At 45.4% G+C, this 19,538-nt stretch overlaps 1 protein-coding gene and 1 long non-coding RNA gene across 5 annotated transcripts in view; one reads left to right on the forward strand and one right to left on the reverse strand.

The window, feature by feature from the left end:
- The window catches only part of TXLNB (taxilin beta), a 37,105-nt gene extending 26,705 nt beyond the window's left edge, over window positions 1-10,400 (forward strand). For all 3 annotated transcript variants that reach the window (XM_080390073.1, XM_080390072.1, XM_080390071.1), the window contains 3 exons: window positions 4,851-4,943; window positions 6,050-6,145; window positions 7,247-10,400. In XM_080390073.1, coding sequence (XP_080246199.1) covers window positions 4,851-4,943; window positions 6,050-6,145; window positions 7,247-8,059 — 1,002 coding nt within the window. In that variant the 3' untranslated portion in view covers window positions 8,060-10,400. The remainder of the gene's footprint in view (window positions 1-4,850; window positions 4,944-6,049; window positions 6,146-7,246) is intronic.
- Window positions 1,700-16,106, reverse strand: LOC308064893. 2 transcript variants are annotated; one of them, XR_013928583.1, is made up of 3 exons: window positions 13,779-16,106; window positions 6,706-6,842; window positions 1,700-4,632 (listed from the first exon to the last, which is right to left on the reverse strand). It is a non-coding gene; the product is annotated as an uncharacterized lncRNA (long non-coding RNA). The 2 variants fall into 2 exon arrangements; XR_013928584.1 differs by having other exon boundaries at window positions 12,950-16,106.
- Window positions 16,107-19,538: the final 3,432 nt, after the last annotated feature.

A 19,538-nucleotide genomic window follows, 5' to 3' on the forward strand; every position in this document is an offset into this window, starting at 1 on the left:
GTAAGGTAATGCCCATACTGTGGCATGTGGGTTGTTTAGTCTGGAGCAGGGAAGGCTCTGAGAAGACCGTACTGCAGCCTTTCAGTATTTAAAGGGGGATTATAATAAAGATGGAGAGAGACTTTCTACCAGGGCCTGCAGTGATAGCACAAAGGGTAATGGCTTTAAGCTAAAAGAAGGTAGCTTTAGAATAGATATAAGGAAGAAATTCTTTACTATGAGCGTGGTGGCACACTGGAACAGGTTGCCCACAGAAGCTGTGGATGCCCCATCTCTGGAAACGTTCAAGGTCAGGCTGGATGGGGCTTTGAGCAACATGATCTAGTGAAAGATGTCTCACTCAAGGCAGGGGGTCCAGACTAAATGATCTTTAAAGTTCCCTTCCAACCCAAACCATTCTTCTATGGTGCTATGATTTATGAGTGTTTATAGTACTCAACCACATACCAATGTGTGTGCTTTGGCTTGACTATTCACCATAACTACCCTTCAAGCAGGTTTCTAACTCAGCAAAGCACTGAACATATCACGAAACATGTTTACCAAACTGGAGCTGGGGTACTCACACGTTTTTCTGGACTGGGGTGTTAAGGCAGTGTTTTAATCAACTTCATCAGGAATTCTGCCTCTAAGGGCTTATACAAAGGGGCCTCTAGGATTTCAGGTTTTAGCTGGAATTTGAAACATTCAATAAAATAAAATTACTTGCCAAAATTACACTAAGAGTCAGGCTGGAGTGAAAGGCAGTAAAAGCAAGAAACAGCCAGTATATACTACACTTTGAGAGCAATGCAATAATCAGCCTTGAACACGAGTGGGATCATTAGATGATACGCTGGACTTTCACATCAAAAAGTGACAGCATCAGTAGATTTTTTTCTTAGACTTACAGAAATGGTCATGTAGATTTATCTTCTTTGACCTGCCTGTGAGAAAGGTCTCGCCCAGCAGAGCTTTGGCAGGGGGGTGGGGGTGGCTGTCAGCCCTTAAGCCCCTCTGCAGCTGCCCATCTCCTCACCCATCAGGAAGTCCCCTTCCAGCCTTTGCTCACAGTTAATCATACTGGTAAGTTTTTCCAGCTCTGCCCTTGGAGATGGTCTATTTCCTACCTGTTGAGCACTCAGGAAAGGCTAGCACTAAACTGATAAACTGGGAACAGGCTAAGAAGGGTTTGGTCATTTACATGTTTTTTCAAAGGCTAAGATAAGCCGGTAATGCACCAAAGAACATCACATAAACTGCTGCTGACACCAGTTTGACAGGTCCTGCAATCAAACCTCAAAGGCCTCCAGCTGAGTCTGGCCCAACTGCAAACCTGCTTCAAATTTTCTCATAGTCGTTTTAATTAAACTTTTATGTTCAACCAGAAAGAGTTTTGTATGCAGGCAGACCTCTGTAGCCAGTTTAATGAAACTGAAGGTATTGATAAAAGCTAGAATATATTAAGCACACATTTGAAATGCTAAAATTGTTTTAGAAAAATCCAGTCAAACAAGTCTGCAAAGGCATTGATAATACATGTGCCCCTTGCGGGCTTGTGTAGATGAAAATTAAGTGATTCGCTTGCTGAAATGGAATATGCAGTAAGGTGTTCTGCTGAAGTGTGAGGGCCCGGTCACACAGCAGCCTCCATTTGGAGTTACTGGGAATAACAACAGTAGTAGTAGTAGTAGTAGTAGTAGTAGTAGTAGTAGTAGTAGTAGTAGTAGTAGTAGTATTTCCAGTATGGTAGCACTGAAGGGCCTCCCTCATGGACCAGATGTCATCACACAGGTCATTGTGCAAGTGCAGAACAGAAAGAGCATAAAGAGCTCCTTGATGCAAACAGCACAAAACAAGAAATGGATATTAACAGAGGAACAGCTACGTGGAAATTATGAGATGTTGGTCAGTGGGATAAGGAGAAGCCATAATATAGCCCTCACAGGCTGCTATAGTGAGTGAGATACCACTCCATTTTACAGGAGGTAATGAACACCCGCTGCTTCCTTGAGCTGGAAGGAATTGGGGGACTCACCTTCATGCCAGTCTGTCTCTGGGCAGCAGTGTGCCTGAGACAGCCAAATCGGGCTCTTCAAATGGTGACAGGGATCTGGCACCACCTGAGGGAATACACCCAAACCATGGTGGTGCTTCCCAGGATGTTGCACACCCTCCCCAGGCATGTTGCTTAGGCAGACATTTTTAGCTCTGTGCTTTACAATAAAGCAAGAAGATAAAAGTCAGCTGAGGGTTTTAATTTTTGGTAGCTGTAGTAGTGCAACCAGTGGGCTATGGCAACCAAGAATGTAAGCAGCACCCTTGCTGTAGCACCCTCATGGCATGGTGATGCTGAGCTGCCTCCACTCCCATGTTCCCACCTGGCAGCAGTGCTGCCTCCTCTCTCCCTGCCCACACTGTTAGGGTGCTGGGCAGCAGCAAGGGGGTCCTCATCTCCTTAACTGAGGAGCAAGAGTGCCTGCTCCTAGTGAGAGACAGCTCTCAGCCTGTTTCCAGCCACTATGAAAACATTCATCTACTATTCAAATTTAAGTTACAGAAGCTGTTCTTGGTGCTGTGGTACTGCCTAGGGCCCCAGCTGAGATCAGAGCTTGCCCTGTTCAAACCTGAAAGGTTTTTAATCTAATTAAACAATAGGCAAAAGTTGGAAAGGAAAAGCAGAGACAGAAAATTGAGATGAGTTTTTTTAAGATGACAGCTCTGGGCTAGGAGCCCCAGTTTGCTGGCTCCCCACCCCTGCTCCCTTGCTTGGCTTTGGGATGCTTAGGCATTTCTCCTTGGATCCATGACATCTATTCCAAACATCTCATTTGGTATCAGTGTCCCACTGTGGCACTCAGGTTGCTAAAACAAATCCCTCTGAGTTTCTGTTTGTGCATAGGTCACAGATCTGGCTACAGCCTGATATAAACACACACGTGCAAGCTTCATGTCAGCTAGCTCTGATATCGGCACCACAGAGCTCTGCACGGATTAACCTCCCATCCTCCCATCCTCCCATGCCTTCACCCGGCTCAGTGGGGAAGGGCTGCAGCTAGTGCTGTATTCACACCCAGACACCTGAGCACTGCAGGCTGCTCTTGAACCTCCCATTGCTCTGTGCCCACCTCACCTCAGCCCCTGTGTGTTACACCAATCACTCTTTTTCTAACGAGAGCTGTCAGGCTGGGCACATGAAGTGTCTGATCACCTAAACGCTGCTGGGGGATGCTCTGGCACCGGAGGGAAGTCAGTGAGTTGGAGCTGGTCTTCTTTTCCAAAGAGCAGATAACCATGTTTTAGCTATATAGCATCCTGCATGATTTTGGAGCTTTGAAAGTGCTTTTTCCACCCAGAAAAAAAAACCAAACCAAAAACAAAGGAAGCAGAAAACAGGAAAACCTTGCAGAAAAAACTAGCCTCAGATCTTTAGAACATCTTTTTTTTTAAACATGCACAGATTTTACATATAAAAATATGTATTACTGACAAAATACAGCCACAGATTAACTTTCAGATGGCTACCAGGTATAAATTGATAGCAAAATATGGAGCCTTAATAGTCTTAAGTGCTGTCACATTGCAACAGATCTTTCTTCTGCTTCTGCTTCATGAAGTGAAGTGAAACTGGCAGAAGAGGCTGGCAGGGGATTATTTTCTCTGCCTTTGCTGGCCTTGCCCATAGCTGCAGTCCACACACAGGCTGCAAAACAGAGCTGACAAGGTGCCCTCCCAGCTCACTCAAGCCACAGTGCACGGATGCAGCTTGAAGGAATCCAGTGCAGAATCACGGTGATGTGAGGCAAAGGCTGGGCTTCGCTTACTGGTGGGGCTACCCAGCATGACAGATAACATAGGAAGGGAGCAGCGATGCTCCCCTTCGACAGTGGAGTCGCATTGAGGCACATCAAGTGCAGCTCCTGGCCATAGCCTGGGCCACCGAGTGGGGAACGGAAAGATGAAGAGGGTAAACTGTGGCTGCAGCGTGATGTGGGGTTGCCTCCCCCCCTGCTCACTTGGACATCAGAAGCAGTGCAGCCAGGGTAGCATCCAGCTCCCAGTCTGGCTTGTTGGGGAATCAAGAAGGCAGGTAAACAGCCAGGCAGCCAGGCTGTACTGAGTTCCTCTGCTAAAGCCTGCCAGAGCTGATACCCTGAGGTTAAAGTTAGAGTTTGGCGCTGTCTGCGTGGTGAAGCAAGGCTCAGAGCACAGGCACGGCTCTGACCATGCCGGCTCTCACCTTGAGTTAATCCCACTGCCTGGTTCTGCACAACATCAGTGGTTGGACCAGCTCAGGTTAGTCTCTTCCCATGGAGATGGCACAGGGATCATCACATCATTCTCTTCCATTCCGTAGGTCATCCTAGAAGTCCTTTGCTGTAGATGTCAGCCACAACTGTACACAGAAAAGAAGTGTACAGGGCTTGTGCAGAAAGGCAGGGGCTGGAAATCTTTGCTGACTTTACTGCTGTCCTCTTGAAGTCTCCACAGAGTTACCAAGGGAAATATTTTTGGAAGTCTCCACTTCTTTTGCTTCTGGACACGCTGTGTAGAGACACCATAGCTGGAACTTTCACAATAGGGCACTCATAATTCTCAGATCTTTTTTAAACCTCTGGCCTGCATCTTTCTGTTCTTCCTCAGTTTACCTTTCTGCAACAGAGGAATCATAATAGTTTGCAATCTTAAAAAGATGCAGAGAGTTTCAGTTCCCTGATATTTGTGCTTTGTGGTCTCCAAACGTAAGTGAATTTCCATGTCTGAACACAATACTTACTAACTTCTACCAAAGTAGAAGTTCACCATCCTGGAGTCTCTGAAATTATTGTGGTGTTTGTTTTTTTGGGGTTTTTTTTTCTTTGTTAATGCAGATCACTCTCTACTCGGAAAGGTTTGAAGAATTTCAGAAGACGTTGACCAAAAGCAATGAAGTGTTTGCCACATTCAAACAAGAGATGGAGAAAGTGAGTAGCAGCTCACGCCTGAACTCTGTGCTTGACACTTTCCTTTTAGATTTTGTTGTTTCTCACTACAATAATTTTATCTGGGGTCCAGCCATTTCTGCACATTTTGGAGAACAATCTCATCAACATCCAAATAACATCTGGGGCACCCTCAGCCACAACTGATAGCAGCTTAGACTTCAGCACTGCAAACTGAACTTTTCACTCTCCCTATCAGCTAAAACCAAAGTTGCCTGGAAGAATAAACATTTTGCCTAAAACCTAATATGGTGGTTGGGTATAGAACCCTCAGATACCAAAGGGGGAGTCTAGAGCTGAATTTGTCAGCCCATGTCTTCAGGAGTGCCCAGAGCCTCCTGGGTGACTGGCATTGATAAGAAAGGTTGATGCAGGCTATATGTCAGTCTACAGGTGTCAGCTGAAGCCCACCAACACCTTCCCACCATTAAGCCCAAGTTACTGCTTCCTTGCGGCTGGGGTACTTATTTCCTGTAATGAATGGGAGTCAAAAAACAAACACACCCACATGTTGTACCCACTGTCATAATAAACCATGTTCTGCTCTGCCACCAGGGCCCGAAACCCTGCTGCCCTGATCCATGCAACCTCTAATGATCTTCACAGAGAGTTCACTCTGCAGAAAACCAAAGGGAAAGATGGTGCTGTTTAGCTAGCGGTGTGTTTTGGAGGTAGTATAGAGGTGACTAATCCAGAGGGTACTTCCTTGGCACTGCTGGCTCAGGAGATACAAGCCCTTCTTTAACTTCCCAGCAACCTAACACTGTGGTCTGGTAACGAGACAAACCCAATAATGACACCTTTTCTTTGCCTTTTGTTTTCATGATAGTTTGTACTCTGGGAGTTGGCTATACTTTTAACTGCATAATCAACTGGCCCTACTTTAGGACTACAGACTGAAGGCTGAAAGTTATAGGGCAGCTACTTAAAATTCATCCCTTAATGAAAATTATTACTTAGCACAGCCACTACAGCTGCTGGTAGCAGAGTTACGAGTATAGCCAAAGACCTGAATAAAAGGGATGCCCTAATTTAATCTGAAGTGTGGAATTCCTGTTGTGATTCAGCTTTTCCTCCCAATTCTATAGATGACAAAGAAAATGAAGAAGTTGGAAAAGGATACTGCTACATGGAAATCCAGGTTTGAGAACTGTAACAGAGCATTACTGGACATGATTGAAGAGGTGAGCAGTCTCTTTCTTCTCAGGATGTACCTCTTTCCCCATGCAAAGCTTTAAGTTGGAGATGCGAGAACTTGAAACTGTCAGAAGTCAATGAAAAATTTGTTCTTGAATCTAAGTGTCTTTTTTTCAAGCTAAGTTAATAATTAGATGTCTTTTAAACAAAGACAGTCCCAACTGCTGGGGCTTTTATATTGTGCAGAGACCTTCATTATGTCCATGAGAAACTGAATTATGCAACTGTGAATTTTAAGTGCTCTAAAAATGTGTGATTGTTAATGCTCTCACACAGAAGCAAATTGGCATTAGCTCACTTCATGCTACTTTCTTTCTGCACAAGAGCATCCACCCAGGGAATTAATGTGCTCTAGCTAATGAACTTTAAATTCACGCCTTTCATTAACTTCCTGTGTAGGCAAACTCTAAGAGCCAAAAGCAAGTACTGTGGCTCACTGTAGTTTTAAAAATGCTGTCACAGGGGCATTGCAGAGGAAATTCATAAGCATGTTGGAACTTGTTCAAACAAGATAAGACGCTTGCCTGAAGTTTCACCCCAAACTTACACTGAACTTGGACCGGGTCCTTCTGGTTAGCTTTGTAGCTCTGTGCTATTGCTATTTCTGTGGGTTTCTGTATCTCTTGTTTCATCACTGGGTGTAGAAGCAAGAAAATGTTCTAACTCAGGCTGCTCTCACAGAACCTAGAAGCAAAATAAACAAAAAATATAATACAGTTGGTTTTCTCCCAAATTCACACTCACACCCACCACAAGTCCAGGTAGGCTTTTGGATGCTCATCTGTACGGACATCCACTATGTTTTCCCATCTCTACAGATCATCAACAGGTATTTCTGCAAGTGTTTTTGAGAGAAACTGATGTGAGTCTGTATGGGGAATACACTGCAGTAACAGGAGTGAATGTCCTCTTGAAGCTTCAGTACAAAAGACCATAGTTATTGTAGAACAGCTGGTGAAAGCCAGCTACCTGGCACAGTCCTGTGAGGGCTGCCTACATCTCAGATTGTTTCCTAATTGCCAGTTCCACCAATTAACTGCATGCACTCAAACTCAGTCCACAACTTTGTCTGATGTCTTTGACCACAGAAAGCCATGAGGTCCAAGGAATATGAGTGCTTCGTGCTGAAAATCCAGAGGCTAGAGAACCTTTGCCGGGCTTTGCAGGAAGAGAGGAATGAATTGTACAAAAAAATAAAGCAAGCACAGTTCCCTGAGGAGGTGAATGGAAATGATGTCTTAGAAGAAGATGACGACACTGATACGAGCCCTTCCTCCTCTGAGCAGGCAAGCATTGAGCTGTGCACTGCTGATGAAAGCATGCTGAAGGAGCTGGCTGAAGCTTTCAGTGTGTCACACAAGGCAGAGGAGTCCCTCTCAAGCAACAGCAGCAATCCAGAGACCTGTGATGCTCAAACATGTAATGCTGTCCCAGTGCCAGAGCTCCCCTCTCCTCTCACCACACAGTCAGAGGCTGGGAATTACTGTGAGCAGCCCAGCACGAGCACACCAACACCCACTGAACACATGCCAGCACCCACTGGGAGCACGCCAGCACCCACTGAAAATATGACGACGCCCACCGAGAACATGCCAAAGCCCACCAAAAGCATGCCCACGCTCCCAGAAAGGGTGCCAAAACCCACAGAAAGTGTGCAAATACCTCCCAAGAGTGTGCCAGTACCCGCTGGGAACATGCCAAAACCCATTGAAAGCATGCCAGCAACCCCCGAAAATATGCCAACACCCACACAAAACATGCCTTCTCCCCATGGGAATATGCCAGGACACACAAAAAGTCCACCAAAAGCTGCAGAACCTGTGGATGACTCAGCAGAGCAGTCTGCCCAAGGTCAGTCTGCAGAGCAAACAGGGGACACAGACATGGAAGCAGTGGATTGAAGACACTGGTGTGTCCAGGCTTGTCTTCTACAAACCACAGCTCTACTTTGTCCTCTAAATTGATACCTTTTTTTTTTTTTTTAAAAAAAATAAATAAACAAAAAGTGGGTGCTAAAACACACTCGCATATCTGTAGGCAAATGTAATCCACTTCTCTTTGCTACCACTGTCCAGTAATAATGGGTCTGCAAATTTTGCTGCCTTCATCCGCTTGAAGTATAATATTTTCTTAATGACAGGAAAATACATCGAAATTACAGGATCTTTTTTCTCAGGCATAATGAGTCATCTCATTCAGCAAAATAATTTTAAACTGTTGAAGTTTTGTGTTTCAAAAGTCATTGCAATTCACATACATATATTTAAAGATTCATAATTAATTGTATCTATTGGTTATGACGTTGTGTGAAAGATGGCCTACTTGGACACATAGTGATTTTAATGGGGTGAAAGGAATCTGTAATTACAAAGTAACATAGTGAAACCATCAATGCGGTCAGCCATATCCAAGGAGAGGTGCAGTAACTGAAGGTGAATTTTTGTATGAGTAAACTACTGCTCCGCACTGTGGCCGGAGCACCCACAAGCTCTTAGCTTTACCTTCAATTGGTCTTTTCTGCTTAGCATTGTAAAAGACCTTTTGTTTTTAATGTTAACTACAGGGGAGGGTGGAACTTTTCCAGATTCCTCATAAAATGACTGAAAACAACAGCAATTTCCACACTGATGGCAATTCCCAAGGTAGGGGTCACAACCCTCTTTCTGCATCCAACAGAAACCTGCTAGTTTGTCATACTGTTCGGGGTCATGAGCCTAACAGTGGGGCTCACGGCTGTTTCCAGCTCACAAATGAGGTCAGAAGTTCGGAGGCTGGTTGCAGATCCCAGCTTCTAGGCCAGGAGCAGAAAGCAGAGTGGAGCTACACTAGAAGGTACCAGGATGTATTCCAGAAGATACCCCTGAGATCATGCTTCTGGATGGTGCCCTCTTCCCCCAGTCATGGCCACAGGAACCTCTCCACCATAGCATCCTCCTGGCCCTGCTGCATGTGCTGATGATCCCAGAAGGGTGAGCACACTCACCTGTCACCTCATTCATTGGAGTAGAGCACAAGTAAATAGCCCAGGAGCAAGTAGGTACCAGGAAAGCAGGAATCCCTCTCACAGACACCTTTGGGAACCAGCTGCATTCTCATCCCCCCTCTTGTCTAACCGGCTCTTCCCGTCTGCCTGCCAACACACCATTGCTTAATAATGTACCTACCTTGTCAGAAACTGGTTGATTCTCTGCCAAGAACAAAGATGAAGAGGGAAGGGGGCAAGAGAGGGTACCTACCCAGAGAGCTGTATGCTTTCAAGTGAGGAGAGTAAGAAGGCTTTTTGGAAGAAGGATAAAAAAGTCCTGTTGGCATATTTCTTGTTTCTCACCCCCTTCCTCCGAATTCAGACCAGACCTTGTGGAGTCTGAGCGGGATAGCTTAAGAATTTGAAAAGGGCAATTAAACAAGATGTCCAGAGGCTGGAAAGGGAAACGTTACAACCAAACCAACCCATGTTTATAGACAGATCCCAACAAGACCCTGAAGACAAAGTGACTCATTCAAGCCGGAGTTGAAATACAGGTGAATCAAGAGCGAAGATGCCATCCTTGGCAGACGGGTCAGCCCTTCCAGCACGCCACCCTTCAACGCAGGGCTTGAATCTTTGCTTACTTGCCAGCATGGCCCACACCCTGGTTAAGCATGTTTGTGTCTGCAGTGCCTGGTTCAGCCTTTTCAAGAGCTAACCATTGGAGTACACAGAGCGTAACTTGCAACAGTTTTGATATGGCCTTACAAGTAGCTACTATGGCTAGTTTTCAAATATTGATGCCTTATGTTAGATATGAAGACTGACAAGACGCATTTCATGTCTTTCTTCACCTGAAAGTAGATCATTCAGGTCTTAGGTACCTTAAGCTCCTTTTATAAGCAGTGGAGAATAATAGGCATCATTCAAGGACAAGTCATCTCACAGTAAGCCTGGCGTCCAAGACAGGAGAAATTACGTTCTCTCTGAAGATGCCATTTCTCTTCACTGATTCTAGAGTCAGCCTAAGATAACTGGCTTAAATTTAAAAAGTTTATTATTAGGTGTCTAAATAAGGCAAGATGAATCCCATAAAATGTTCAGATTCAAAGCCCTAAGTGAATGGCCATATCTGAAAACCAAGGCAGTTATGTGCCTGTGAAAATGTTAACCTTTAACAAATCCTCATCCTAAGATAAAAAGTTATACTCACCTTATTTACTTTCTTTAGTTTCCATTGACTTAAGTCTGTAGAAATATAGTTTCCATTACAAGTTTTGTTTGTTGTTATGGTGACTTTTAAAATTAATGCAATTTATATAGCCATTAATGTCTTTTTTCCTTTCTTGGTCTTGTTTAATTCTGTTGCCATTTTAGCAATTATCTGCATGAGTCCAACTTATTTTTTCTTCAAGTAGGCCCTTAGAATGCTTTTAGTTGTTGAAGTTTTCTTATATATTCAAATATTCAATTACATAATAATAATTATCAACATGGCCTTGCAACATCAAATTAGTTCTATTTTACATAATCATTATGGTCACATCTTTAATTATATAATTGTTGCCTCATATGTTCCAACTTCGGCAAGTAGGGAAACGAGGTTCCTACAGATAAAAACTTCCTAAATAGTCATGATTGATTCCTACAGCATCATCCCTCATGAATAATTACACAGCCTTCTGGGAAAAACACTCCCACTCTATTCCACTTTCCTCATTTTCACCCTTTTAATTCTTGCATCTAAAACTGCACTCACATACTTGCAATTCTTATTACTCTGTGAGTTTCCACCCACGTGCCTGTTGCTTCTCTTTTTCCGTACCAGGTACCGACTGCATTTTACCCCAGCAGTTTCATCCTTGTTCTCAGTGCATACATACAACACTGGAAGCATAGGAGAGTGACCCTCCCGGATTTTAGTTCCAGGATCGGTCCTCACATCTTTGCAAGAGATGGGAGAAAAAATTGTAGGGAAAATTCTGGCTGATCCCAGGCTGAAATACGAGCATTTAGAGTCAAACTGTGGGGATGGTTTATGTGTAATCTCATGGCCTGTAGAGCTGTGGGAGGCTGGAGTACCCTCAATAGAGGCAGAAAATCTGTAAAAATTTACCACGCGCCTGTTCGTCATCCATTGCGTCAGACTGGCAATTTGAACCACCATCACCATCACAGAGTTCTGTGTGTTAACCTACTTCCTCTCACTCTTCATCAACACTATTTGCTGTCTTCCTCTTGCTCTCTTCTTGTACTGGTACCCAACACAAAAGTGCCTTTGTGTGGTAGCAATGTCCTTGTGAAAAGCCTCTGGGACTGCAGCCTGCACATAAGCTCACTGCATTTCCCTCAGGTACCTCTGTGCTCAAAACACAGAAACCCACCACACTTTTGTGATCATTCGGAGGCGGTAAGTCGCAGTGAGATGTGCATCTTCCCTGCTGCTCATCCTTATCATACTTACAGTCTCATGAATCCTGGTGTGTGCTGTGGTTGCCTCCTTCAGTCTTACTTTTATTTCACAGTTAGTCCCACACCACCAGGCACAGATTTATGGGGGAGAAAGGTGGTGATGGTAGCTATATCCTTCTTACTAAAATCATCCATTGCTGCACTGCTTTTGAACCAGCAACAGCCTTTATTTGCAAAAGTTGCAAGGAAGGAACAAAAATATTTTCCCTTTCTGCATGCCTGACCTTTGTCACCTCAAAAATTTAACAGCTCCCCTGCTGAACATATAAAACACAACATTTTTCAATAACCTAGAGTTTATCCAAATGTGAGGGGATTTTCATGATGACAGCTAAAATCATATCCATGATGCTAACATGACCCTCTCACCTAATTTCTGATCCCTGTGGCAGACCACAGTAATGATGAATCTTGTTGATGAGACATTAGTAAGGAACAGCTAATCTATTTCAGCTTAACTTTTCCCACAAAACTGAACAGAAGTAGACGCAGGCATGGAATATATAATCCAGATGACAGAACTGGAGCAATAGTGTAAGTGACCCAGATCAGGGACGTATGGTAAATAGCAGTGAAACTTTCATTCCAGGCTTCACTATCAATGTCATCTTTAAATTCACTTTGTCAATCAGATTGCAATCAACCACATATGCAGTTGTCTGCAGATTCACACCACCCCTCTCTCTTCATGATGAACATCAGCGCACTCGTCAGTATTGAATTTAGACTTTTCTTTTTACTTTATTAGGAAATGGCAGCAAGACTCATTCCTCTCCTGGGCGCACACACTACCCCTGCAATACCATTCATACTAACGTTTACCCATGACTTTTGCTGAGCCAAGGGGCAAGCATAAGGAATGGACATAACCCTGCCCTTGAGTCAGCCTGTCCAGCAAAGCAGCACATGCCAGCTGGGTGAGGGAGTCAGGAGGACAGGGAAAGGCAGACAGGGAGAAACAGTGTTTGCTGCACTGGCGGGCTCCACTTCCCTTGAATTTTTTGCACTAACATGCTTCACTACTGTGCAACGTTGTTTTTTCTACTTAGAAAAGACTTTTCACATCCCTTTCAAAGATGCAGGAGGAGATGATGGTTGTGGCTGTGGCAGGACAGTGCTGGGACAGCGTTCAAACCCCAGGGGAACCCAGAAACATGAACATCCACAGTGTCCACTGGCTCACAGCATCACATGGCTCACAGCTCAGGTCACCCTGCAGCCCTGGCCGCTCATCACACTTGACCCAACACAGAAATCCAAGTGGTAATTGCTCATGGGCTGCAGATGGCTGAACAAACCATGGGCCAGCTCCCCCGCCGCAGGCATGGTGAGGAGTGGCAGAAGTTCTCACCTTTCAGTCCTGACACCAGGAGAGGGGTGGCAAAGAAAGACACCAGGGCATATGCCATTTGCAAGCAATTTTCTACATCAGCAAAGTAGCTTCCACACTCCTTATATTTGGAGATGGTCTGAAAAAAAGGGGCATTGAAGATCCAAAAGAGGCAATGGTTCAGAAATAAGCCCAGAATAGTGTACTTTACAATATCTACATTACATGTGTATGGGCAAGGGTCTAAAGGGAATGATCTTTGCTCTCTGCCCCTAGCCCCTACTCAAGGGACCCATATAATGTAAGCATGTCCAGACAGCGCAACTGAAGTCATGCATCCAGGCTAGGACAGTCCTGGATGTACCCTGAGGATGTGACAAAGGCATGCAAACACACCCATTCATGCTGTTTAATGAGGCATGTGGTCTCTGTCCCATAAGGAGGGAACAAGCACATCATCCTCCTTCCCTGTCACAGCTGCTTAAGGCCCTGACTGGAAGAATGGGAAAAGCTTCACATTGCCCTGTATTTGGATCCTGGCTTCCCTGCCCCCCCCCCCCCCCCGCCCCCCCCCACCACCATGCATTTCTGATTTAAGGTTACTTCCTCTGTTTATCCAATTGAAAATATTTTTATGCTTAAAATAAAAAAAGGGAAAGGCTTAAGTGCAAGTCTGTCTCTGACAAAGTAGGCTTCAGCTTTGAGGTGCAGATAAAATACTTACAGTCCAGCCTGAGAGAAAGACAGCCTTAGCAAAATACTGAGCACAAAAAAAGGATTCTAAAGTTAGGCTAAGATGTTGCACCTTGTGGCTATGACCCATGATACAATGAAGAGAAGAAGAAAATACCTCATGTTCACTGGTCAAGAAAACAAGTTCTGTATTAGTAGAATATTCCTTTTTTTCCTGGAAAATAAAAAGAAGGAAAAGGGGGGAAAAAGGATGTTCAGGAAGCCCTCTTATTTGCATGAATCATTTTAGTCATTGGTTATCAAAATCCACCACAGAGAGTGACTTCAGAGGATCTCAAAATGCTTTTCAAGCTATAAATATTAAGGAATTACTTATGATTTCACTTTGGGCTGAGGGCCACCTGCTCTGGGTTGTAACACAACAGCAATACACTGCAGAAACATAGACTCTTAGGGCAGTGGCTTTCACTAGGTATAAAACTTCAGAGCAGAACCCAAGCATTAACTGTCTGGTAAGAGGAAGAAACCTTTTCAATGACCAGTTTCCTAATGGCTTAATTTTTTGTACCTTGCCCTGATAATTCTGGCAATGCCATCCGCAGAAAACAAAAGGTTCAGATCTTTTCAGGTGTAAACCAGAGTAGCTCCTTTGGAGCCAGCTGAGCTCCACACACTAATGTCCGATGAGAATCCCATCCAAGGGGCTGAATTACTGGGCCATTAGCAAACCCTCTGTTCCTGTGAAGTGAACATTTTACCCAGACATTTTACTTCAGGGGCCCTGAGATAAAAAGAATGGATTTACTCAATTAGAATTTGGCCAACACATTGCATTTAATGAAGCTACTTTTAGGAAAAGTGCCAATAAAGCAATCTTTATTGACTACAAGTAGCCATGGCCTCTGCTCTGCAACTCACCCAGACACCAAGTGCTGCAGTGCTCCAGCTCACATCTTCTCATCAGAAAGGATAAAAGGCAGAGCACCACCTCTCCTATGAAGACAGGCTGAGAGAGTTGGGGTTGTTCAGCCTGGAGAAGAGAAGGCTCTGGGGGGACCTTATAGCAGCCTGCCAGTGCCTAAAGGGGGGCTACAGGAAAGCTGGGGAGGGACCTTTTACACGGGCATGCAGTGATGAAACAAGGGAGAATGGCTTTCAACTAAAAGAGGGTAGATTTGGATTAGATATAAGGAAGAAATTCTTTGCCGTGAGGGTGGCAAGGTGCTGGAACAGGTTGCCCAGAGAAGCTGTGGATGTCCCCTCCCTGAAGTGTCCAAGGCCAGGCTGGATGGGGCTTTGAGCGACCTGGTCTAGTGGAAGGTGTCCCTGCCCATGGCAGGGGAGGTGGAACTAGATGATCTTTAAGGTCCCTTCCAACCCAAACCATTCTGTGATCCTATGATTTCTTCAATCACTTCACCCACTTCCTGTAGCTCTTCACTCTTTCTCACACTTCTCCCACCCAATGACAGATCTAAACCTACTCTGCTTGCTGCAGCTTGCTGGATAGTCCTTGTTAAAAATAGAACAAAATATGATTAGATTCAGGTTTCATTTCACATGAGATCTAGGTCAGGGCTGACAATACCATTTGAGCTGCTGCAACAGCTCTCTGTCTCCACAACGGGGGAGGTCCTGCTCCTCGCACAGGCTTACAGTTCTGCAGAGCCTCCTCCGCACCGGCTCGGGCGCTTGTCAGGCTCTCTGATGAACTGATCTAACTCATGAGCCCAACAGAAAAGTAATCTAACTAAGGAACAAAGGATTCTTTTCCAGCATGTTAGAGCGCTGATGCATGAAGTGGGAATAGTCCTCCTGGCAGCAGCAAGCTACTAGGCCAGCTCAGGTGTACCAAAATCCTGCTCACTTACTACTCAATTGCAGCGCTACCCAAAATGTGATCTTACTATTGCTACAGCCAGCACAGAATACAGGACCAGACGGGTGACTGTTGTGAGCAGCAGGGTATTTGTTATTTCTTAAGGACTAGCTGCCACCAAAGGAGTTCTCCTTCCCCTGCTTCTGCTCCTCTCTTATTTGGGTGCTGGCACCCCTCTACCCAGCTGTGGGCTGGTTTGGGGTTTAACCTGGTGGAAAATTATTCTTGCAAAAGCAAAACCATTTTTTTTTTTTGCTGTTGTGGCTCCCAAAACTGGCTTATAATCAGGTTGGGGTACTAGTGCTTTACTCAGTGTGGAAGCTGTGAAAAGCCGAGGGTTTTTGAGCACTCATGCCCCCACACACCAGTAACACTCGGGCCATGAAGACCTCCTCTGGCAGATCACTCTTATTTCACACCACTTCCAGTTTGCAAAGCTGGGCAGTTTTCTAGGCTAAAAAAGCTACCTCGAATGGCAGGTTGTGGCAGCCCAGAGGGAAAAGCTGTGCTATACAACACCATGGGCTCCTTAAAGAATGGGCTATGGTCTAGGCACCAGGGAACTGGAGAGATCTCTGAGGTCCCAGAACCACGTGCCAGCTCAGCGAGGCACTTTACCAAGACAACAGGGCTCGGAGAGCTGGCTTGTGCAATTCGGGTACACGGACCATGCCAGACCTCACCCAGACAGGGAGCCTTTCAAGGTCCCTTCATGATTCACCAGGTGTCAGCAACGTTAAAGTTGGGCACTGTGACACTCAGTCCACTTTTCAACCCATCCCTTTGGAGGGTATTACTTAACACAACCACAGAAAAAAGCAATAGCTTTTTTAAAATCAGCATTTGTTGAGATTTGTTGGTGTTCTGGATTTTCTGTTTTGTCAGTTTAGGTGGTCCCAGTGCCCTACAGCTAACACCAGAAAAAGCTTCAGCTTACAAACTGCCAGCTAGTTCAGTTTCTGAAAAACAAAGTCGCAAGTTGAACACCTCCAGTGTCACAGCAATTGTACACAGAAAGAACCTTAAGCAAGTCCCAAGGGGTAAGTCCAGTTGTGCTAGTCATCGTGTTACTCAGCTGTCTCTTCCCACATGTCTCCACCAGTTTTCCACAGAATTAAAAATAAAATGCTGGTTCTAGCAGTAACACGACTTACAACTTCTTCCCCTGCCCCCCCATTCAAGGCATCACTGCCATCCACATGCTGCACCCACTGCCCTCATCAGTGTGCTGCTGCATGGCTGCACTTGAACTAGGTTGCTCAAACAATTCAGGTTAAAAATACTCTCACCACTACCACCGCTAAGAAGAGCTAATTTTATCTCAGATCATTGCAGTGATCCAGTTGGGGGTTTTTTTGACAGTATCTCATGAAACTGTGACCTGAATTCTGGTGACAATAACTGCCAATTGAACTTCATCTATCCTTGGCTCATAAAGGAATCCACACATTTGGATGTTAACTCTGGAGCATAATGTTGTTCTGAGTTAACAGTAGCCTTTCCACTGAGTATTTTAGCAGATGTCTCCTGGACTGAAAATAGAATTTGAAAAGTTCTATTTTAAATCTCAGTCTGACCCTTTACACAAAAGACAGGGAAGCCACTATACCCAACATATGATGATAATGACCAGCTCCAGTGTTTAGAACTGTGAGTTACATCTTCTGCTCACAAAGAAAATGAAATGTCTCACGCTTCCATATGGACACCCTGGTTCTCATGCACGAGAACAGGTCCTGTGCCAGCAGCAAGGTGATTGCTCAAACTTCAAGGATCATTTCTCTGCTCTCAGTCACTCTGGTAGATCCTAACTGGAAAATTCCCTCAGCAATATGAACGTACTGAGTTTCTTTCTTTGCTTATTGTACTACAAAATGTTATTAAATTAATGTCTATAGACTATGGCATCCCAGAATACAAGACTCATCTTTCTGTTACACCAGAGGCTGAATGTAATGTAAAGAAAATGAGGCATTTGTTTCAAAGAAAGAAAAAAAGACAGTGTGGTCAGTGTCATTTTTATCAGAAGCAGCCTTTTTTTGTGGCTTGGTAATGTAGTGCTACCTCCTGAAATTCTGAGTCATATCTGAATTACATCAACTGGAGACAGTTGTGGGTTCAAGTTTGTGCTTCTACACCATTGCTAGACTGCCAGACCATTGCAGAAATCCACACTTTTCACTGGTGGTATTCTGTACAACTAGCAAGTTTGTTCAGAAAAGTCTTGACAACAGAAACAGCAGATTGACATAGAGACAGGAGGAGATGGACCTGCTGCCACAAGAGATGTCTTACCCAGCAGCAGTTCTCTGCACCTGCCTCGGTCAGCCCACTCCTCTTAATCTATCACTTTTTTCATCATTAAATACACTCACACCACTAAAATATAGATTAAAAGCACCATATGTTCAGCTGGCTGCCCAGAAAGGAGATTAAACTTTTCCTTCTGTAAAAGATCACATTTACCTTGTGTGTGCAGAACAGTGGCCATTAACCCACCCAGGCTTTCCACACCTTTAGTTTACGATATATGCTATCATCTATTTCTATGTCTCTATTATACACATACTCATAGAGATTCTTGATGGAACACAGCTTCATCTGCATTTACCAGTGAATTAACATATACCATATTAAGATCTTAATTATATATTAACATAATGTATCATATGATGTAGCATGTTGTACTGTAGCTGTGAAGCACATAGACCTGCAGAGCCGTAGTAGGCACGTTAATGGTGCAAGCTGCAGAAACAGGCTGCAACGTTGCTGCTCTGCGTAGTGCTTTTCCCCGCCAGGGAGGAGCTGGGGTCTTTACGGCACCCTGGAGAATCCCATCAGCACTGGTAGGTAGCAGGGGGAGACATACAATACCAACACCAGGCTGTGCACCCGAAACCTCTGCATATTCTGCATTATAATCCCTGCTCTTGGGACCACTCTCAGAGGAACGATGTTCTGCCTCATCTTCCTGCATCTAAATTTCAGGTAGTCAACATGGTGGTGGGTTATTCTGAGTACAAGCAACATTCACTTCTCTGTATTGGGTTCAAAGGGCAAGGTTTTGGTAGCAGGGAGGGCTACAGGAGCGGCTTCTGTCAGAAGCTGCTAGAAACTTCCCTTATGTCCGATGAAGGCAATACCGGCCAGCTCCAAGATGGACCCACCGCTGGCCAAGGCTGAGCCCATCAGCGATGGTGGCAGCGCCTCTGGGATAACGTATTTAAGATGGGGCAAAACCTGTGCAATGGCAATTGCAGCCAGAGAAGAGAGGAGTGAGAACAGGTGAGAGCAACAGCGCTGCAGGCAGCCAGGCCAGGGCAGGAGGGGCAGGAGGTGCTCCAGGCGCCGGAGCAGGGGTTCCCCTGCAGCCCCTGGTGAAGGCCATGGTGGGCCAGGCTGTGCCCCTGCAGCCCATGGAGGTTAACGGTGGAGCAGATAGCCACCTGCAGCCCATGGGGGGACCCCACGCTGGAGCAGGGGGATGCCCAAAGGAGGCTGTGACCCGTGGGAAGCCCACGCTGGAGCAGGGTCCTGGCAGGACCTGTGGACCCTTGGAGAGAGGAGCCCAGCTGGAGCAAGGTCCTGGCAGGGCTTGTGAGCCCGTGGGGGACCCACCCTGGAGCAGTCTGTGCCTGAAGGACGGCACCCCATCGGGGGGACCCCACGCTGGAGCAGTTCATGAAGAACTGCAGCCCACGGGAAGGGCTCACGTTGGAGGAGTCCGTGGGGGACTGTCCCCTGTGGGAGGGACCCCAGGCTGGAGCAGGGCAGAGTGTGAGGAGCCTCCTGCCCCAGAGACAGCGTGTGATGGACTGACCGCAGCCCCATTGCCCGACCCCTGCGCCGCTGGTGGGGAGGGGGGAGAGAAAATGGGGAGTGAAGTTAAGCTTGGGAAGAAGTGCAGGGTGGAGGGAAGGTGTTTTGATGTTTTAGTTCTCATTATTCTACTCTGATTTGGATGGTAATCAGTTAAACTAATTTCCCCAAGTCAAACCTGTTTTGCCCATGACGTGATTGCTGAGTGCTCTCTCCCTG

Source organism: Falco punctatus, assembly GCF_963210335.1.
Source record: "Falco punctatus genome assembly, chromosome: 5".
NCBI classification, from domain to species: domain Eukaryota; kingdom Metazoa; phylum Chordata; class Aves; order Falconiformes; family Falconidae; genus Falco; species Falco punctatus.